Here is a 23,305-nt window from a genome sequence, read left to right on the forward strand (position 1 = left end):
TGTAACCTTTTCATTCACCCAGGCAAGAATAGAAACCTACCTGGTGTTGATGAATGGCTATCCTGTAGATTTTGCTAAGTATACATCTGATTGACCTGCTGTGTTGGAAAATATTTTCACTACCGGCAAAACACTTTTCTCTTCTGGCTTATTAATTCTTACCTGCGAATTAGCCCAGAGCTTCAAGCTTGTTCAAGCTGCTGTGCTGCTCTTAGAGTTAATGATAAACCCCCGCGCTCTAGTTGTTACGTAGGCTGAAAGCCCAGCCCCCTCGGATAAGTGCATGCGGGCTGTTTACTGCAGAAATAGGCTGTGTCAGCTGAGAGTTTCTGTTCTGTTCAGTACACTCCCTATGCAGCTAAACGCAGCCAAGGCAACCGATTCTGTGGCAGTTGGCCAGCTCTGGAGCTTGCTGGATGAAAATGGAAGGTGGCCTGCCAGGGAATCAATAACCAGGGACAATTGGAGACAGGGGGGCACAGGATGAGGTCAAAGAAGTTTGAAAGCGCAAAAAACTTTCACTTCAAAGCCCAAAGAACTTTCACTGCCTCTTCGCTAACAAGCAGCCCTCAGCTTGCTCCAGGCACAACATCCGTGGACAGCTTTCATTGCTTTTTACGGACAAAGGGGGTTTCTGACAGCTGCGAGCAAGCAAACTGTGTGGCATAAATCTCCTTACAAATATAAATGGGCTGTATTATTCGTTCCGTGCCTAACTGGGGGAGGAGGGACACATAAGCTCTCTCCTAGGGTTGCTTTCTGAGCATTTAGTAATCACTTTTGTGTGTGCCATAATAGCCCTAAATCAAAAGAGTTTTGATTGAGAAGGTACACAAATTATTCCAGTAGAAAAGGTAAGGTTTACTCTTACTACATTTTCATATCTTTATAACCTTGCTCCAAGTCAGAGGAGCTGAAAAAAAGAAGCAAACTGACCGGTTTCTCAGCTTCATGATACAACTTTCTTTACCTCTTCCCAAATCTCTCTCTGTCTCTGTCTCTGTCTCTGTCTCTGTCTCTGTCTCTGTCTCTCTCTCTCTCCCTCCCTCCCTCCCTCCCTCCCTCCCTCCCTCTTTGCATGCACAAGCATGCAGAAAGCCTTGCAATTCCTACCATATCATATCCTTAAAATGACCCTGGAGGATTGAGAAACTTCCAGAAATGATCAACAATAGTTTATTGTACATGCCAGGATCTTAGCAGCATTTCAGTTTAAATGGATCTCAGGACATTTGCTCCACTTTTGTATCTGACAAACAGTCCCTTCCACCCTCCCTCTGACTCTTTTATGTTATTTCTAAACACTTCCCTGACTAAATCCCTTTAGATCTCCTGTGACTTCACCACCAGGAATTCTTAGATTGTTGGAATTAGAGTCCTGAAATTCCTTATTTGCCTAAATCATACTTTCCAGTCTGATATTGCTTGGTTTCATTGGAATAACAATGGGAATGACACAAACTATATCCTAATATAGTACATTTGGGATGCTGGTTGTTATTAGTATACCAGCTGCCAGCTAAATAATTTGCAGATAATTAAGCCTTAAATTAAGTAATTGATTATAAAATATTTAAATTTTTAATATTTAAATTGAGCACAATTGCCCAAATTAATTAGCATTAGTCTATACAACAGCTTTACTGCAGTTCAGTGAAATAGTTACCTAGGTAACATTCTATAGTTTTAAAGGGATGAGTTATTTTATTCCCATCCATCCAGGAGCATCATATTATCATCCCAACTCTCTTGATTGTATGGCCATTTTTCATCTTGTGAATGGTGAGAGAAAAAAAATGGAAGTCAATAACTATAAGGGCAAGAGAACTCAGGTATTAAATATCAATGTTTTAACTTCAAGGTATCTATTTATAGTTGGCAAAGGAGCAATAGGTTCTATTGTTCTGATGACTGTACATTTCGGAGCAGATAAAGATCTGCTTAATAGCCTGACCTGCATTCAGCAGAACATTATCTTTCAGGATTTAAATCTAATTTCACCAGCAACCAGGCTGATCTCACCTAAATGTTTGCCCAGGGTTGTTTATTTCAGACAATTTCTTCTCTGCGTTTCCATTAGCTCCCTCTGCCAATCCAATGCCTTCCTTCTACTTTATTCTGTCATTTTTCTCTGCCACAGGCCTCGGCCTGCAATTTTTTGAAGCTCATTATAGGAAATAGCACAGCAAGAAGGATGGTGGGAGGGATGCAAGGCACAGAGAAATGCTGCCATGCTTGCGCTGTAGTTGGGAATGCCAACATTAAAGCATTAGAACAGCAAAATGTCATTCTGATGCTAGCAGCAAAGTAGGAGAAAAATCAGTGTAAAAATAAGAGGCTGTGGCAATATAGCTCACCATTTAATAGATCAAAAATTCCCTGTTGTGTCAATGCAAAGAAGGCAGAATCAATAAACTGGGTCTTAGATGGAAAAAAAGGAAAAACTAATACAACCTTAATTTTTTGCGGAGAACTACAGGTATGTTGGAACAGAAATGGATAAGGAAGAAAGTTATATTTAAATAATAAGAAACCCAGTCTATAAATCAGTAGTTAGATTTGAGTGTGGAATCCAGTTCATCTGCATCACAGAGAATGACCCTTGTTCCTGGAATATTAAAGATTATTATTATTATTATTATTAAATAATAACCAAAAATAGTATTACGATTAAAAATAAAAAAGACCCAAGTGACACAAGAGGCTGCATGCATGTGAGCTCCATGTGATAATTTTAAACGTTATACTATAAATATTGGGCAGGAACTTTTTTTATTTGAAGCACACAGCATCAGTATCAGCTATGGTTGGACTGCAATAAACTAAGTTTACTGCAGAAGTGTGATATGCCAATAATAAAGAAAGTAAACTAAAGGTGGAATTCCATGCATTTTATCTCACATTTATATAGCTCTTCCAACTATAATACAGACAGACAGTTAGTAAAGCTCAGAGTACTTATTGCAGAAAGGTGGAAAAATATTTGAGAACATAATAAGTAGGAGAGGTGTTACTATTGTTATTATTTAAATACCTAAAATAGTCCCCACAAGAGAAAGCTGTTGTGAACCATGATTAGAGCCAGAGACTGGTGTAGTACAAGATTACAAAGAGGGAGGAAGCCAAACCAAGATCACAAATTTTTCCCCCCTCCAACAAGACCCATATGTAACTCTTCTTAGATAATGGCTTCAGTTCCCAAATGAAGGCCATGTACAGTGAAGCCATCTCTTGACTGATCAATAGGGCTTTACTCTATGTTTCTTATTTGAAATTGGAGTAAACCTAGCCAAAGAATTTGTCCTCATGTATCAACAAACTTATGTATGGACTACAAATAATACTGCTTTTAAGGGAAACTTGTCTATGTTGGGAGGTGAAAAGACTGAGGATATCAATCACCTTCCAACTCCAGGCTAAAAAGACTAATGAAATAGAAACTTTAGGCCAATAACATGCTTGAATATGATATTTAGCATAATAGAAAATAACATCCTTCTAATAGAAAGAAAGGAAATTAAAGGAAAAGCAAAGGTATAAAAGACCAACTTTTAATTAATAGTTACTGCAAAAGAACAATTTACATATGGTCAGAATTGATTATAACAAGGCATTTGATTCTTTACTCCATAGATGGATTATCAAGTGCTAGAAACACATGGTGTCGGTACAAACATTGTATAGAAAAAATAATGAATCTGTAGAAGACAGAATTGGTGGTCGGAAGAGAAAAATATGAGCTTGTCAAATTAGGAGAGGCATCTTGCAGAGTGGCTGGCTCATTATCACCCTTTTTATTTGCCATTGCCATGATCCAGGACATCAGAAAGTAAAAAAATCTTAGCAATCAAGTGGCAAAAAATGCTTAAAAAATCTCACATTTGTTTTATATTGATGATCTGAAATTTTATGGAAAATCAGAAATTGAAATCCAGTCACTAACAAGTACTGTACACATTTTTAGCATAGATATAGCAGTGGAATTTGGCCTAAAGAAGTATGGTACAGTACAATAAAGTGGAGCAAAGCACAAACAGCAATGGAATTCTAATGTTAAATAGACAAACCATCAGAAGCCATCAGGATGAAGCTTACAAGTATCTGGGCATTTTACAGTTCGATGACATCAAACATGAACTAGTTAAAATGTGTTTAGTAAAGAATACATTCAAAGAGTAAGAAAATTGAATTGTAGTAAACAGCATCAAAGCTGTCAATGCCTGGGCCATACAATACACTGTGATGCAATACACTGCTGGAACTATTAGCTGGATACAAACTTAACTGTGGCAAAAGAAAGCAAAGATAGTATTAATAGTAATAGGCACTTTGGGTGCAATGCAACCCCCAAACCACTGGAGTACCACTTGAACACCATCAGCATTGACAAAAATCACCATCAGTCAATTGCAAAAGGTAGCTTTATTTGGAAGAGCTTACATCTTGCCTTGTTACATCTTGAGTCTCTCACTTATTTCTTCTTGCCCCTTCCTAGGTTCCAGGTTACAGTGATGTAATAACCTTAGAAGGTAAATTAGCAAAAGATTTTTCTGTGCAAGAAAGCTGTAGAAAAGTTGCCATTCTGGATTCCAATCTAGACATAACAACTATTTGACCTACTAGAACTACTACTTTGGCTATACTTGATTCTTTTTCTGATACTTCTTTCTATTCTGCTGTTAGACATCACTTGATATCACAGACAATACACTATTTGACATAGTGATTATTATCTATTAGATCTACTAGACAGTTGAGAGTTGCAATTTAAAAATGGCCAAAAAATTTTTTTGATGTAAGTTTGGAAATGCAACTTTCCACATAATGTAGATGTTAGTGAAAACTTTACTAGAAGTAATGCAGATTTCCCCCCTCCCCATTACCTAATTATAATAACCACAATAACCTAAGGAACTTAATTACATTTTTGCATTTAATCAGCAAGAAGATAGCATGGCTAACTAAAATAACATGAAGCTGAGTTTAATGTAGAAGGAAACAAAGAAGTATTAGTGGATCCAGCTATACAAAGCAAATATATGTTTTCCCACTTCTTCTTTGAGTCGATGTATTTCTGGTTCATTCCACTGTTTTAAAGAAGAGTTCTAATCTTTAGAAACTTCAGCCAAATTTCAGCACCTGCTTAGTTGTATTTTTAGGAAACTGCTAAATAATGCAGGTTGTTTTTTTTTTAAACAGTCCTCCTTCCTCTTAAGATGCAGGTGTCTGTTTTTGTTGAAGAGTATGCTTCTCATTAGTGTTTCAGATCTTCATATGATATTATTATAAATTGCAGACACAAAACCAAAATGCCTAATTTGGGTCCTGCTGTTCAAAGCAGTGACAAGATGATATGGAAATGTTCTTCAACAACACAATTTTAAATTGAAAACATGGTCAATGGAAGACATTGCTTTTGAAGTTACTTCTTATTCAATGCAAAATGGAATTGATATCTCAGCTGAGAATCAGCTTATCTTTGCCATCAAAGATTTATGCACCATGTGCATTCAGCTTTTACATGTTCAGTAGCATGTCAGAATTTACGCAGACCTGCTATCTTCATTCTCTTCTCTGCCATTTCATTTTATTTTTATGTCACATTTCTATTTCCTGTTCTATGTTTCTTTATACAGAGATTTTTCATCAACCTTACATTCATTGTTATTTTGGAGAACTGCTAATAGGAGACACCTTAGGTGTCTACTACTTACTGCAGTGATGAAAAAAAATAATGAGAAGTACTTTTTTTTTTTTGCTTTAATTTATATGCCGCTCTTCTCTGGAGACTCAGAGTGGTTTACAATGTGTTAAGCAATAGCCTTCATACTTTTGTATATTTATACAAAGTCAGTTTATTGCCCCCACAATCTGGGTCCTCATTTACCTACCTTTGAAAGGATGGAAGGCTGAGTCAACCTTGAGCCTGGTGAGATTTGAACTTGCAGTAATTGCAAGCAGCAGATGTTAATAACAGTGCTTTAGTCCACTGTACTACAGGCTCTTACTTTGTGATGTTATGACAGAAATTCTGCTTGCTTGTGCTTGTGGCCCAACATTGGATGCAAATATATAAATTGCAGGGCTTGCATTGTAATGACACAATATGCATCCTATCACTTGGTTTCTCTCTCCAATATCTATGGATGATGATGGGATACCTATGTTCAACATCTGTACCTGTTGTTGTTAGTTGCAAAGTCATGTCCAACCCATCGAGACCCCATGGACAACGTTCCTCCAGGCCTTCCTGTCCTCTACCATCCACTGGAGTCCATTTAAGCTCACACCTACTGCTTCAGTGACTCCATCCAGCCACCTCGTTCTCTGTTGTCCCATTCTTCTTTTGCCCTCAATCTTTCACACCATTAGGCTCTTCTCCAGTGAGTCCTTCCTTTTCATTAGGTGGCCAAAGTATTTCAGTTTCATCGTCAGGATCTGGCCTTCTAAAGAGCAGTCAGGGTTGATCTCCTCTAGGACTGACTGGTTTGATCACCTTGCAGTCCAAGGGACTTGCAGGAGTCTTCTCCAGCACTATAATTCAAAGGCCTCAATTCTTTGGTGCTCAGCCTTTCTTATGGTCCAACTTTCACATCCATACATTGCAACTGGGAAAACCATAGCCTTGACTATACACACTTTTGTTGGCAGGGTGATGTCTCTGCTTTTTAGTAAGCTATCTAGATTTGCCATAGCTTTCCTCCACAGGAACAAGCGTCTTTTAATTTCTTGGCTGCAGTCCCCATCTGCAGTGATCTTGGAGCCCAGGAAAATAAACTCTGTCACTAGTTCCATTTCTTCTCCATCTATTTGCCAGGATCTGTACCTACCTGAGAGCAAAACCGGTTAGATAAAAGGAAAGGTAGAAGTGGGCTCAAGATCCAATCAAGGAGTATAACAGTGCTGAAATCTACAATACAAATTTCCAAAATAACAGCAGTAAGGCATTATCCTGCTTTATTTTTTTTTTTTAATTAGGGTCATAAAAATACAACTAATAAGAAACAAAAACATTGAAGATTTGGAACAAGATATGCAATATTTCATACACTTTTTATGGCATTTCCATAAAATTTACTTAAGGCATAATTTCAAAATGGTTATTTTCTACTAATTTCAACGTTCTGCAAAATAAACAGGAATTTCTCCCTGAGGTTTTTGCCTCTGAAAACTTGAAAGTTTACATTCTTTGATTCCATAGATATGGGAAGAACAACAGTTATTCTACAGTATAATAGTATGCTGTCCTTGTACTGACGTTGCTTGATCATGTAAATCAGATGTGTCAAACTGGAGGCCCGTGGGCCAGATGCATCATGTGCAGGCTATGCCCACTCCAGCTCCGTGAATGGGGAAAATGTCACAAAATGTCACGTGATGGCAACATGACGACACAAGTTTGACACCCATGCTCTAACCTGTAAAATAAGTAATGGACATATGGAACAAACTTAATTTTTCCCTAAACATCTCTAGTTATATCATTCTATGACCAGATAACTAAATCAGGCAGGAATTATCAGTAAATTAGAGCACTCTTACTCTAAACCTCTATTAATTTGCTCCAAAAGCCTGTAAAAAGTTAATGTAATTATTATTAATTTAAAACTCTTGGTACCATCTTCTCCAAAGTAGTTCTGCCTATCCAATGCAGAGAAAAGATGGTCAGGGGTGTAAAATAGGAAGAAATGAACCCAAACATTGTCCTTCTGTGGGATGGGCCCAGAGTTGTTGAATACCTTTTATCCTGAGGTTTGACCAGAATATTTTCTATTAGTTTTTTTTTTAGAAGACTGTCAAAATGGCTTTGTTTGTATGAACTCTGAGAATTGATTTTAAGGACAGCTTATATTTTGTTTTGTTTTATCGTAAAGCGGATCTATCAATTATATCTTTTTCTCAAAACTGTAGAAATGATGGTGGACTTTAGGAGAAACCCTCCCATATTACCACTTCTTACAATACTAGACAAAACAGTATCAACAGTAGAGACCTTCAAATTTCTAGGTTCTACCATATCTCAAGACCTAAAATGGACACCTAACATCAAAAACGTCATCAAAAAAGCACAACAAATAATGCCAACTCCTTATGATTTATATTGACTGTTTCCCTATGACTATCATTAAGTGTTGTACCTTATGATTCTTGACAAATTCTTTTATGTACACCGAGAGCATATGCACCAAGACAAATTCCTTGTGTCAATAAAACACTTGGCCAATAAAGAATTCTATTCTGTTCTATTCTTTTTAGTATATTTATAGGCTCTTTGGTGCAATGTTGCTGCATGTTAGTGGACTTTGCTTTAATGGGATTGCATAAATTGCCTAGAGTCTTGGGAACTGGCTGTAAAAAAATGTATCACACACAATATATAAAAAGAGAGATTCTACTAAGTCAAATTTACAAGATGTTCCTATCTGTTACTATAACTTCCACAGGTTTTTTGAACTTCATTCTAGTGAATTGATTCACATGCCAACAATGTTTCTTCTTTTCATATTTTATTCTAATTGTAATGAAGAATTTATAAAGAACATTGATGAAATGAACCTGAAACAAAGAAATGCAAGTAGCTGTAAGCATGATTTAATATTAAACTACCTATGTACAAACCAACAACCCCACCTATGAATTATATATTTCTTATTTAATGGAAAAGCTGATGCTTGATGAGATTAAAGCAATCCTCAGAATTACTCATCATTCACTTGTGTTTGTGTATATGACACACACACAGAGAGAAAGAGACAAACAGAGACATACTGTAGTTTATTAAAGCCAGAAATCCATTTACTTGTATGAGCCTAGAAAAAATTAGATCAAAATATGCATATTCCCTACAAGCTAAAAGCATGGCTTTCCAATAAGGTGAATTACTATTATTTTTGTATTCAAACAATGAAAATAGAGATAAAAAGCCACAGTACATTCACTATCCTGTGTCTCATAAATATAACAGATTCGTTTAGCAATTTCCCATAAAAAACCTAGCATATTCAAATGGGTCTATTTATTTGTATTGTATTGGTTTGCATATAAATAAAAATAGCTTGCATAAGTCATTCTGGTCTTCTATTGCTATATGGATAGTCCTTGATTAATGACCATTCATTCAATGACTGTTCAAAGTTATTGCAGTGCTGAAGGAATGGTAGCTACACCTGGTCCACAAAGTTCCGGTCGCTGCAGTGCCCTCAAAGTAACATGATCAAAATTCAGTTACTTGGCAGCCCACCTTACAACCACAAGGGTGCTTCAACTCTCCCCTCCACCAACCTATCTCCCCCACTATCATCCAATCTTTTTGGCCACCCTGTACTCCACCACCCCTACCACCCCTGCTGCTCTGCACGTCTCTGGTCCTGCCAGATGTCTTCTTCCTTCTGCTGTTATTGAGCCATTGCTAGCCTCACAATACAACTGCTGACCACACCAGGGCCTTCTTTCTTCCTGAGGCTCCATGCCCCCCTAGTCCAAAGTCAAGTTCCAACATTTTGGAAGCATTCTAAGGCCTTGGGTGCCCTTCTCCAAGTTGTGCACATGCCCATCTTCAAGTGTCTGTATATTTCATTATTTCTCTATCCATGAAACAGGCTCTCACCCAAACATTCTGATCCCACCTAACCCCAGTAGCAAAATTTGTCAGGACTAGACCTGACAACTAGATTTATCTAGTATAGTAAAAAGAAGAATGAGGGGTGAAATAATAGCAGTATTCCAACATTTGAGGGGCTGCCACAAAGAAGAGGAGTCAACTTATTTTCCAAAGCACCTGAAGGCAGGACAAGAAGCAATGGATGGAATCTAATCAAGGAGGAAACCAACCTAGAAATAAAGAGAAATTTCCTAACAATGAGAACAATAAACCAGTGGGACAGCTTGCCTTCAGAAATTGTGGGTGCTCCATCACTGGAGACTTTTAAGAAGAGACTGGAGAGCCACTTGTCTGGAATCATATATGATCCTGCTTGAGCAGAGGTTGGACTAGAAGACTTCCAAGGTCTCTTTCAACGCTGTTATTCTGTTCTGTTCTGAATCACATCATGTATCATGTGCCATCGCATTCGTAAGACCAGAAGGCCTCAAATTGTAAATCTGGGGCACAGAAGCAAAACTGAGGAAAGAGTTCCTCAGCTCTTCTCAGTGTGGAAATGGGAGCCTTTGTTAATTGCTGACAGTAGGTTAGGCTCTGCATAGGATCTAAATACCAGAATTCTTTTTCAACACTTTGCACTCTTCACAACAGTTCCTGGGAAAATTCCAAACTGCTTCTAAGCACTGCCTAAGGTGATCCAATGAGGACCAGGGTGTTCACCTTCTTCATTTTCCAACGATCACTCTTCCTGGAGCCTTTTCTGGGGGAGTTTTATGCTGGATTCTGGTGCACACAGCCCTGGAAGATGCAATATCTGTTCTCTTGCATCTCTCGGAAGAAAATGATACCTTTTGACTGTCAGATTTCCCTTAGAGGCAGGACTATTAGCAATTAGAAAAGCTCATAAGAATTTAAGTACTCCTGATAAGTAATTCCTTACTGAAGAAAACTTAGGAACCCATAATTAAAATATTCTAGTTAATGCTGTGTTTCAAAAGCAAGCCCTTTGTAGAGAAACAATATTCAAACTCTTTTGTTGCCTCTTTCTTAGTCCTGCCCTATGAAAAGAGTCCTCACTCCCTCTTTTTGTGCAAAAGGGCCATTCAGCATCTGTTCCTTATTTAGCAATGACCAGATTTTTTTCCATGGACTCTTTCACAGGTAGTATCCAGTGAGTTTGTGTTTCTTAGGGTAGATTTGCAGAATGCCCAGAATTAGGGATTCAGGGTGACCTTCCCCACTGGAAGAAGCCTTGAAAGGCAAGGAAGGTGAGACAGACAAGAGTGTCTTGGCCCTGCCTGGGTTGCTCTGGGGTGTGTCAAATGTGCATTGCAGGAGTTGTAACTGTGAGCACAAAGATTACAGAAGGAGAGCCCAGTTGCCAGGTGTGACTTCTGGAAATGGTCAGTTTGCATATGCGAAACAGGCTCTGAACAAAGTATAATAAGGTGGGGAGAGGAAGTCACATAAACTCATTAATTATTATTATTTTTTAAATTTGATTTATATGCCACCCTTCTCTGGAGACTCAGGGCGGCTTACAATGTGCTCAGCAATTTTAAGGGATTGTGATATCACAACGGTTGAGAAACCCTGCTGTAGATTACTTCTGACTTAAACTTCACCTTACCAAAGAAAACATTTCTTTGTTTCATCGATTTTTTTTTTTTGCATTATCCAGGGCAGCATTTGTCATCGCCCCCTTTCTCTGCTCACATCCATCACCACTGAAAGGGATGTAGTTGGTTTTGAGCATAATACACCTTTGCATTTTACGAAAAGAAAGAGGAATGAAACATTCACCCCTGCCTCAGACACAACAACAATAATTTCCACAAGCAATTCCTTACAAATGGTAGGCTGCAAATGCAGGAGTTAAAAGAACTCTTCTCTAATCATAGTGCAAGGTATAAAAAGCTCATAAATAAAGCTTTAAGGTAATTTTCCCAAAAGCAAGAGACAGCAAAAACAGACAGGAAATTCATCTTAGAGATATTGGTAAACCATTGCCAGACCACCTGGATGTGGTTCAGTGTAATGAATATGGGTTTCTTTCTTATCCACTGTAGAAATCTAGTTATCTGAAATAGTAACAATATCTATTTCATGAAGTTGGAACTTCTACTGCGGATTATATTTATATATTCCTCATTAAAATCTTATAACTGATAAATTGCTGTATTTTTCTCTTCTCACCTAGTCAGTGCATAAATTATGACACAGCTTGAAACACAATATGGGCTAAATCCAGTGGTGGGATTCAGTCGGTTCGCACCACTTCGGGAGAACCAGTTGTTAACTTTCTGAGCAGTTTGGCAAACTGGTTGTTGGAAGAAATCATTAGGACAGAGAACCAGTTGTTAAATTACTTGAATCCCACCACTGGCTAAGTCAATGCACTTAACACTGGTTTGATAATAAGTGTGACCACATACAGATAGCCTTCAATTTATGACTGTAATGGAGCCACAAATTTCCATCATAAGTTATAAAAGTCGTAAATCAAGGCAATCACATGACCAGACACAATTTTATGACTTTTTGCAGTGGTTGTTAAGTGAATGCTATGGTCATTAAGTGAACACAGCAGTCATTTAGTAAACGCAACTGTTGTTAAGCAAATCAATGTATTATTATGGGGGTGGGGGTTGCTGTAAACGAGCCCCAAAGGCGGGAAACTGGCAAAAAAAATTGCAAATTGCAGTCATGTGACTATGGAAAAACTGCAGTTGGCCATAATGATGACCTGATTGCCAAGCAACTGAAATGCAGTCATGTAACCACTGGGAATGAGGTCAGAATTCTGGAACCAGGAGGTCCATTATAACCTTGATCAGTTGCTAAGAGACAGGTCATTAAGTGAGATGAACAGTGCCCCTCCCAGAGGGAAATGATCCATGGTCAGAAAATTACTAGATGATAATGCAAAGTTTTAGAGCTGCTTTTGACCATCTGACCAAGTGGTGTCAAATCTGGAAAATCTGCAAAATGAACAACAACAACAAAAAAAAAAGGCTAGATCCATGAGTATGTACCTGATTTCTAGGGGTATGCAAGAGCATGCATTGGGATGATCTTTCTGTGATTGATCGTTCTTCTTCTGGATGAGGAAGAAGAATAAAAGGTGGGATGTATTCTGGATTTTCAAGGCAAGTAAGGACAATTAGAAAATCTTACTCCCTGAAAGGGCTATCCTGAGTTCAGCACTTGCATCTAAAATTTTCACATCCCTCTGAACTGCTACCTGTATGATAAGATGGTCCCCAGTGTCTCTTTGCTTCTTTTCATATTGGACCCTCTAGTCGCAGTTGTCATGCGACAGGAAGGGAAGGAACAATTTCCAAGTCCATCTAGCTCTTCCTTTTCACAGTTGTCCATTAACCTTGGTGAGATGCTGGGTCATCTGCAACTGAGGGAGGGGAGTGATTCTGATGGGAGAGGTGGTGTGAAGGAACGTAAATCAGGCCTTGAAAAAGAAAGGATGGACCATTAAGGTGGGGGGAGATGCAGAAAAGATTAGTAATTCCTAAGGAAGAGGAAAGCAAAAGAAAGAAACACAAAATAATCCCACCTTGATTTAGCTCTGTGTAAAATGGAACAGACAATAATTCTGACAGGTTTTAAAGATTCTGTTATTTTACCCTACCACAATAAAGAACATTCTAAGACAGGGGTATCAAACTCAAGGCCCGCGGGCCACATCTGGCCCACGGGGTGCTTAAATCTGGCCCACAGAGCTGACCAGATTATCAAAGGAGCAGCCCCTGGGGCCTCTACCAGCCAAAACAGGCCATGGATTCCTGCAGCACTCTGCCAGCCAAAAAGAAGGCCGCATAGAGGCTTCATGAGGCCCCCACACAGCACGTTTTTGGCCTCCCTGGCCTTTGCTGACCAAAAATGGGCCACCCAGAGGCCTCGCGGGATCTCCGCATGGCCCATTTTTGACTGGCAAAGTGCTGCAGGAGGTGTCCGTCCCGTGCCTCCCCCCCACCAGCCCACAGAAACAAACTACAATGCTGATCCGGCCCTCAAAGAAATCCAGTTTGACACCCTGTTCTAAAACAATGGTTCTCAACCTTTTCTTTATCATGGACCCTCTTAAAATTATTTTTGTGCTGTTTTATGTGACCATGGCCACAGACTCCCAAAACGTAACTCAAAATTTAAATCATAACATTTCTTCAAGCCTTCATGGACCCCCTGTGACAATATCCCACAGGGGTGTGCAGACCACAGATTGAGAACCACTGTTCTAAGACACACAACCATGTCTATTTCTTGATCTTGCTTCCCTCAAAGGCTGATAAAGACAGTTTGAAAGAGATGTTTAAACAGTCTTTGAACGCAATAAACTTAGATGTTGTGTCATCTAGGAGTGCAAATCCCCACACAAACTATTAAAACCATTAAACACACAGTCATATATATTATTTATAAAGTGCCAATGGCAGAAAGGCTACATTCTTCTCCTTCAACCATGTCGATTTTGTGAATGTTCTTACTTGTTTAGGCAATATTTGAGAAGCTATACAAGTGTTTCCTGATACCATCTAGTGCTCAAACATGTAAATTCTCTACAGTTGTTCTAATCTCTTAGTTTCAGAACTGAAACTCATTTCTGCACTTGTAGAAATATACAAAGCAATAAGTTGTTCCTTTGTGACAGAAAAATATCTCTCAGACATTACATTTGCATGGTAAACTTCAGATATATGGAATGAACTCCTAGAATAATTCCACAGTGTAAATTATGGTTGGGCAAGGATCAACTATGACAATATGAATTCAGATTACTCATCCCCAGTCTCAGTTTATACCCGTGATTTGCCTTCATTTGTCACTAATACATGTCACAAAGATGAAGTATTTATGGCCAAAGATTTGAAAAACACAAGCATATGCTTACCCTAGTGTGTGCCTTCTTTCTGGTATCTTTAGGAAACCCAAGTATATCCTGATGGTATGTTGGCTTGCTAACCATACGGATTTTGTATCAGATTTGCTAAAGAGGCCAGCCTCCTGAGCTGCTCACAATATGTAGTCTCATCTCTGCTTGTCTTGATTGGTTAAAACGCCTGGAATGGAAAGATTGCAAAGCAAACATTACAATGAAAGAAACAAATGTTGTTGAGCCTGTTTGATTACTAGTGGCACAACATAGAAATTATTGGTTCTTATTGAGAAATGTGTTCATTATGGTTCTTGTACAAACTAGTTTACTTTGGCTGCAAAGCTACAGTATACATTTTAACCTTGAAGTATCACTTCTGACATTTGGAAGATTGTATCACATAAGTCTAAAAGCATGGCAGCAACAAGCTATAATACAAAAACATTAGATTACTTAATGTGGGAGGGAATATTATAGCATGCTGTATCTAGATATAGCCAAAATATGGGAGTCATTCCCACAAACATTTAAAGACTGTGCAAATTTACCTTGACAGAGAAATTAATTGAGTTTTTATTAGCATGCATTGATCACATGTGTATCTAAATTCCAGTACATCAATGCATATCTACAGTATGTCTTTTTGTTTTAATAACAAAATAACAGGAAAAAAAAACAGGAAAAGGCTTTCTAAGCCAATTGCACAGGTTAAAAAGTTCTAATATAGCAAATCCTAAATGACTGAAATGGCAACTCCCTGCGCTGACATGACATTGCCTGCATCTGTCCTGAATGGAGCCTGGAAGTGAACAGTGAGCATTTTGCAACTTCCAGTGCATTGGAAATTATCATCATACTCAGCCTTGGCTAATTTTGTGCCAACATTTTGGACTCTATCTCCCTAATCTGTAATAACACAGAATTGTGCATCCTCTTCGCTCTACTCATTATCTGCTCTTTTATACCTTTGGAGGCAGCTCGGAATGAGTTCAACTTGTAGAATGTTAGTTCATACTGGAGGATTAAACAACAGAAAGGAGAGAAATTGTGACTTACTGTTTGCAATGGCTGCTTAGAATATACATTTTACACAAGAGTTAGAGCTACCATGGACTTATTAAGGGAGGAAGAAAAGGCCTAGATAGATGGATAAACAGATAAAAACAAGACCAATTGGTGCATCCATCCATCCATCCATCCATCCATCTATCCATTCAAAGTATCAATACTTTCAGATTCCATATGTAAGATGTATTTTAACATCTATAAAACATACTCTAGTTAGCAATATGGACAAATCATTGGCATAGGAGGGAGCAGGCTTCCCCAAGCTGGCACTTTCAGATACATTGCATCAGCAATTTCAAGAATTCTTCATCCTCATGAGCAATTGACAGTCTACATGTCTCATTATTATTGAGAAATCACTGTTTCTTCCCTTTATTCTGCCTCATTTCCCATCACCTTGCAAAATAGCAACACATGAACCACAAAGACAAAACTCTCCAACTACTTAGAGTAAAATAATATTCTTTACTCAGTTTCCATGATGTCCTCTTGGCTCTTGCCCTGTCAAGCGCTTTCTGATAGAGCAGGAGGAGATATGTTCACATTGTTCTCGTTACTCCCAGTTTTTCAACGATTTTCTCTGCTCCAGTTCTGCTAGAATCTTTATGCAAAACAAAGAGTTGTCTGCACCTTTCACAAATAAGATTTAGTGTATCCCTGGTTCTTTTACCAGATTATTTTTTTTAAACCCTTCCTACTGTTGGCATGACGGGGTGAGCTCCCATTACTTGTCCCAGCTTCTGCTAACCAAGCAGTTCGAAAGCATGTAAAAAATGAAGGAGAAAAATAGGGACAACCTTTGGTGGGAAGGTTACAGCGTTCCGTGCACCTTTGGCATTTAGTCATGCCAGCCACATGACCACGGAGACGTCTTCGGACAGCGCTGGCTCTTCGGCTTTGAAATGGGGATGAGCATCGCCCCCTAGAGTCGGGAGCGACTAGCACATATGTGTGAGGGGAATCTTTACCTTTACTGTTGGAATGTTGGCCTTAAATATTTCAATAGGATCTGAGGAATCTGCCACCCTAATAAAAATGCTTTATAGCAGTTTAAAATATAAATTAAAAGCATGTAATAAATATTTAAAAAAATAACAATAAGCAAATATATGTGCCTAATCATAATCTCAAGAGTAGCAACTAAATAATTCTTATAAATTCTAAGTCACTTATAAAACTCCCTTTTCACAGCTTTATAAAAGTCATCATGGTAGATGCCTGTTCTGGGGGGGGGGACAACTTAGTCTCCAGGTTCCCATCCTCCCCCCCCCCAAACTAAGACCTTGAGTGTCCCCATCTGAGATGAGAATTGTTCCAGATGGAAAAGGCAGTCTGGAAAATACTTTTGGAGCCCAGCCATTTATGATAATGATAATGACTGCCACTCACTCCACATTGGGCAGTTTACAAAATCCCAATGCAGTACGTACAATTAAAAATGTACAATAATACAGTCAAAAACAATAAGCAATAGCAATAAACCATAACACGCTTCCCAAAAATATATCAACTGCAGGCCTAGGGCCAAAGTTCAATCTTAAGAACCCCAAAGAGAGTAGGTGTCATCCATTTGGGGATAATGTTTCAAATGCCAATGAGGTAGAAATGAGAGGGTGGTTTATGAATGTCAGTACAACAAAGATATATAAAACTATGGATATAATAAGGAAAAATGTGTAAATAAGCTAATGTAAGTAAAAATTTAAAGTTTTCTTTTATTTCCTTTTTTTGTTGTTGTTGTTGTATTGTTGCAATTACTGTTAACATAGTACAGTTATAGTTATTAGCATGTATGTTATTTGTCATTGACCTCTCTCTGGTTGTGCTTTATTTGCATTGTTACCCTGACATGGCATTGTCTTTTCAATTAAAAAAAAACCAAAAAACCAGATTCTGGACTCTGCAGTACCACCCTTTTATTAATTGTAGTAGGCAGTAAGTAAATAATATAGAATGGTACTGTGAAGTTAAATAAGATCAAAGAGTGTTCCACCCCTTCTATCCAGGTCAATCACCCAAAAATCAATCACAAAAATAAGCAATCCCTCAGTGAGGTCTGAACTCTGACTGAAGGGGCTCCAGGTAACCTGCTTCTATTAGGGCACTAGTTAGCTGACACTTCTCAAGGCCTATCAGCTTTGTAATTAGGGCCTTAACAAGCACCTTCATCTTATCTGGTTCAGTTTTTATTTATGCTCTCCATCCAGTCCGTCACTGGCTGCAGGCAAATATTCAGGGAGCCACATTTCTGCACAGAAAAATAGATCTGGGTATCATTAGCATACTAAAAGCTTCCAGTTCCCAAATCTCCTGATCCCTCTCAGTGATTTCATGCAGATGATGAAACACTTTAGGCATAGAATAATTGTTTCCATTTAAAAAAAAAAAAGTTTCCAAGTAATATCATTGGAATTCTACCAGACAGATAAGAATGGAACTCCTGCAAAGTTGTAGCCCTATTTCTGAATCTCTGTGTTGTTCCAGAACTGTATTCAGCTGAAGAGTATCAAAAGTCACAGAGAGATCAAGAACCAATAGTGTCATATTGCCTCCATCAATTCTTAGGACAGTTAAGGCAATCTCAGCCCTCTAACTTATCCTAAAATCCAGCTGAGATTGTTCAAATTAATTCTTTTCTAGAACTTCCTCCTCCAAGCAGCACTTTCTCAGTCATTTCACCTAATCATGGTAGATCACATGCTGACCATCTCTGTGAGATTCAGGAAAAGCATTTTAAGAAGCAGACTAATACTTGTCATCTTTCAACAAGGAATCATCCTGCATTTCCTCAAGAAAGTTAATTAACTATTTGGACAAAAAATAATACAATAATTGTATTATCAAATAATGAAAATATAGGAAAGAAAGAAAGAAAGACTTTTTTTTACAGATAGTTACACTGAATTTCCAATCAAAACCACTTTAAGTATCTACATACTTGCTAAACCAAACCCAGAACATATAGAAATTAAATTGCATATCCACCAGTTTTGCTTCCTTTTTCTCTAATAAATACAAGGAAGGCAAAATAAGAAAGAGTCATGCTCAAAAAAAAAAGTTCACATTTTATTTTTGATGTTCCTCATCCAGGACATTCCTCTTGTTACACAATCAGCATACAAATTTTTTACACTCAAAACAACCATTTCAGACTCTCAAACTCACTGAGCTGTAAAAACTGTCTAGAGGATGTTTTTTCAGGCTGTTCTATCAATGTGGCTTTTTGTGTTTAATCAAGTTCAAACAGTAACTTCTTACACATTTAACAAGTGTGAGATCCATAACAACTTTGGGAACAAAACAAAAGTTCTATGCTACAATCAGAAATTGTTAGAAATCCCAACCTATCTACCAACTAAACTTGTGTTTTTGGATTTATCTCAGAACAGTATCCGAAGTCTGGAGAAGAATGACTTCAAGAACTTCATCCATTTGCAAGCTCTCAACATTTCCCAGAATAACATAACTAAAATTGAAGATGGTGCTTTCATTCATACAAGCCACTTGGAATTTTTGAATCTTAGTGCAAATCAGCTGCAACTTCTCTCCAGTTCTATGTTTGATGGACTCATAAATCTTACCACCTTACTACTTGCCAGCAATAAAATATACAGAATCAAGCCTTCTGCCTTTGCCAGCTTGGAGAATTTAAAGGTAATTGATTTATCTTCAAACAAACTATATACCCTGAGTGCTATGCATGCTGTCTTTAATATGGGATCTTTAAGAAAGTTGCACATCAAAGACAATGGCTTGCAGAACTTGTCAACCAAAGAAATTATTAATGCATCTCCATTGATAGAGCTAGATGCATCCCATAATCCAATTTCCCTCATTAATATTACAACTCCAGTTCTGCAAAGACTTTTTTCGCTTGATTTATCTTTTGCCATTGCCAATGACTCTATTTTATGGGAAATAGAAGATTCTTGCTTTCTGGAAGGCTTAAAGGCATTATACTTAGGAGGGATAGCAATGAAGCCATCTGAAATCTCAAAAGTGATCCAAATGCTAAATTGTTCTCAGTTAGAGATTATCCACCTAAATCAGTTAAATATAACCGAATCAGATAATCTTATAGAAAAGATATGCCAATGGCACCAACAAGTGCAAATTCTTAACTTTCAAGGCAATAAGTTCACAAGCATTAAGGAGGGGGCTTTTGAAAATTGCACACATTTAAAGTTTTTGAATATGTCATTTAATCAGCTGAAAAGGCTACCAATGGCATCTTTTCAATCACTGAATTTGTTGCATTCCATTTCTTGGACAAACAACATATCCACTCTTGTTCCAATTATGACTCCTAATGTATCATTATTAGAAAGCCTAGATCTCAGCTTTAATGAAATCAGTAAAATTACTTCTGATGACTTCAAATATTTAAATAATTTAAAGGCCTTCTACATCACCGGAAACCAGATTGCTTTTGTCTCTTCACATGACTTTGATCATCTGAACAATTTGCAAGAATTAAATCTAGCGCAAAATTTTTTAAGAACAATCACACAACCTTTCTCAGGAAGTCTAACTAAACTGGAAGTGTTGGTGCTCAGGCAAAATGATTTGGAAACCATAGAGAAGGGCGTTTTTAAGAATCTTTCTTCTCTTCGGTTTCTTAATCTGGCAGACAATAGGATTGACACAATAGTACCAGGAACCTTTGAAGGTCTGAGCAACCTACAGATTCTTATTCTTGGACAGAACAGGATTGGTAAAAAACCTTTTCGGGGAGACTTTTTTCAAGGGGCAAGCTCTTTAGCAGACCTTGATCTTTTTAATAATTATATCAGCTATGAATCCTCAGAAATGCTTGCCAGTCCACCCTTTAAACTTTTGAAGTCTTTAAAGAACCTAAAGATAAACAGCCAGGGTGGCAATGGACTTAAGTATTTTCCAGTGAACTTTTTAGACGGTTTGGAATCCATTGTGCAGCTTCACGCAGGCAATCTAGCCATCTCTTCTTTAGAGCCAGAGACCTTCACTTTTACTCCTACTCTTCAAGAGCTTGATTTGAGCAACAATGAACTTAGTTCGCTGAGCAATACTTTATTCCACCCCATATCAAAGCTGAAAGAATTGCACCTGAAAAGAAATAGGCTGAATTCTCTCAATTTTTTTCTCAATGCCAACCTGTCAAGACTGACTCTCTTCAGAGCAACTGGAAATGTAATAGGCGTTATCACTGAAGAGCAATTAAGCACTTTACCTTCCCTTCTTTTCCTAGATCTCAGGCAAAACTATTTCATCTGTACATGTAGCAACCAAATGTTTATGCAGTGGTCACTGCAGAATCCGAAAACTCAGGTGCTCCATTTCTATCAGTACACTTGCACTTTCCCTCAAGGACATAAGAGTTACCCACTATGGACTTTTAACACATCATCTTGCTTTATTGATTATGAATTTATCCTGTTTATTGTAAACACAACAGCAGTTCTTTCACTTATGCTTGCCTGTTTCTTTTATCAATGGAAATTGCACATAATCTATATGTTTCATCTATTGCTTGCTTATTATATTGACAAGAAACAAAAAAGGAAGGGGCAAGGTACTGGATACAGTTATGATGCCTTTCTTTCCTACAACACCCATGATGAAAAATGGGTAGAGGATGACCTACTTCCAGTACTGGAAAACCAATATAGCTGGAAAGTTTGTTTGCATCACCGGGACTTCGAGCCAGGACGGTCCATCCTTGAAAACATTGTAGATAATATCTACGCAAGCAGGAAGACAATTTGTATAATAAGCCGCCACTATCTGGAGAGCGAGTGGTGCTCCAAAGAGATACAAGTAGCAAGCTTTCGTATCTTTGATGACCATAAGGATGTCCTGGTTCTTATCTTCCTGGAAGACATTCCTACTGAATATCTTTCCCCCTATCACAGAATGAGGAAATTGCTAAAGACAAAAACTTACCTCAAATGGCCGGAAGATGAGCAGGAAATTCCATTGTTTTGGCACAAGCTCAATATGGCTATGAAAACAGGAGATGGAAAAGAGGATGAAAATCCTGTTTTGGCTGGATTTGTTCCTGATGAAATTCCATAAAGACTCCGATCCTCATAAAGAATAGCTACAGGATGCTTAATCAAAACATGTCTTTACAAATTATCGTTATAGGTAGTCCTCGACTTCTGACCACAATTCAGCCTAAAATTTCTGTTGCTAAGCAGAACATTTTGTTAAGTGAATTTTGCCCCATTTTATGACCCTTCTTGTCACAGTTATTAAGTGAGTCACTGCAGTTGTTAAGTTAGACACACGGTTGTTAAAGGAATCTGGCTTCCCCATTGACTTTGCTTGTCAGAAGGTCACTAAAGGGGATCTCATGACCTGGAGCCATTGCAACCGTCATAAATATGAGTCAATCGCCAAGCGTCCAAATTTTGATCATGTGACTGTGGGGATGCTGCAATGGTCATAATTGTGAAAAGTGAAGCCACTCATAAGCCACTTTTTTCAGTGGTGGTGTAACTTCGAACGGTCACTAAATGAACTGTTCTAAGTCGAGATTACCTGTACAAATATTTATATCTGTTATTTGCCATTGTTTCTTATGCAGGTTTTTTTTTCTTTCATTGAGAAATAGTAGAAAAATAGAATTTTAAGAAACACTTGCTTTCTTCATGTTTTCATGTTGAGCTTTCCATGCTGATTTGTTGCTTTACTATGTATATCTGTGAATAGGAAATGTTATATCTAAAAACCAAACATACAATCTATTTCTAGCATTTTTATCTAGCAGTGACAACAACTATATTCATGGAACATTAAATAGATTTGAACTTCTCCAGTTTTCAGCAAACTTACTGGGCATACATTTTATTAAAGTCAAATGGTCTGTATCAAATGGTTTTACTGAACATCTCCAAGAAAGAGAGTCAAGAATGGATACCTGTATTTCACTGGTTATATGATTATGTGCGGCAGTCAGATTTCTGACTTGATGGAAATATAATTCTACAGCTAAAGACAATACAATCCTATATTCATCAGAACTGGGTGGGATTGCAGCCAGAGAGATGCACAACAGCAAATAACAGAGCTAAAATGGGAACAACTATGATGTCTAATTAGATACAATATTGAGAATTCAAGTATAAAATTATCATTCTTTCTGTCTTGAAATATATAGACAACAGATAGATTTCAGCTTGTAAACAGTATAGCTTGCTTTTTAAAAAAAAAAATGTACGTATATTGAAAAGTCAATAGAAACCATTAATGTAGTTGATTTGGAAAAATTACTTAGGAGTTTTGAATCTAATGATAATTATTGAGACCTATTTCTAATTTTAATTTATTAAATAGAAAATATAAATTAAAATTAGAAATAGGTCTCAATAATTATTAGATTCAAAACTCCTGAATAATTTTTCCAAATCAACTACATTAATGGTTTCCACTGACTTTTCAATATACGTACATTTTTTTAAATGTACCCGAGCGCTCTGCCAGAGAAAACGGGCTCTTGAGCTCCATTTTTGACTGTGCTAGCCTCCTGCAACCCTTTGTCAGCAAAAACGGAGCTTGAGAGGGCCGCCCATGGAAGCACTGCAAGCCGGTCCTTTGCTGGTTCTAGGGCAGCCCCACGGGGCAGATCTAAGCACCCCATGGGCTGGATCCAGCCCCTGGACCTTGAGTTTGAGACCACTGTTCTACAGCAACGTGAATCTGTACTTATTCTATTGCTGTATATAGAAGTGTTGTGTTGTTTCCTTTTGCATGTTTGATTTTGC

At 37.8% G+C, this 23,305-nt stretch overlaps 2 protein-coding genes across 4 annotated transcripts in view; one reads left to right on the forward strand and one right to left on the reverse strand.

The window, feature by feature from the left end:
• Nucleotides 1-14,646, reverse strand: part of ARHGEF37 (Rho guanine nucleotide exchange factor 37) — a 60,884-nt gene extending 46,238 nt beyond the window's left edge. The window contains exon 1 of one of the 3 annotated variants that reach the window (XM_034405729.3): nucleotides 14,508-14,646. The gene's annotated coding sequence lies outside the window, so the exon portion shown is untranslated. Of the gene's footprint in view, nucleotides 1-40; nucleotides 367-14,507 lie in introns of those variants that run through there. The other 2 variants (XM_034405716.3, XM_034405722.3) reach the window with 2 other exon arrangements.
• Nucleotides 14,647-18,749: 4,103 nt separating this feature from the next.
• LOC117676565 (uncharacterized) lies at nucleotides 18,750-22,734 on the forward strand. The gene has a single exon (XM_034436113.3). It carries the CDS (start codon nucleotides 18,750-18,752, stop codon nucleotides 21,612-21,614), a length of 2,865 nt encoding a protein of 954 aa, XP_034292004.2. The 3' UTR covers nucleotides 21,615-22,734.
• Nucleotides 22,735-23,305: the final 571 nt, after the last annotated feature.

This window comes from Pantherophis guttatus, chromosome 2, assembly GCF_059756535.1.
Source record: "Pantherophis guttatus breed Tessera chromosome 2, ASM5975653v1, whole genome shotgun sequence".
In the NCBI taxonomy this organism is placed as follows: domain Eukaryota; kingdom Metazoa; phylum Chordata; class Lepidosauria; order Squamata; family Colubridae; genus Pantherophis; species Pantherophis guttatus.

Bases quoted from the DNA above. Each gene is read 5' to 3' on its own strand.
- LOC117676565 (XM_034436113.3), top strand. From the start codon at position 18,750: ATGTTTTTTCAGGCTGTTCTATCAATGTGGCTTTTTGTGTTTAATCAA.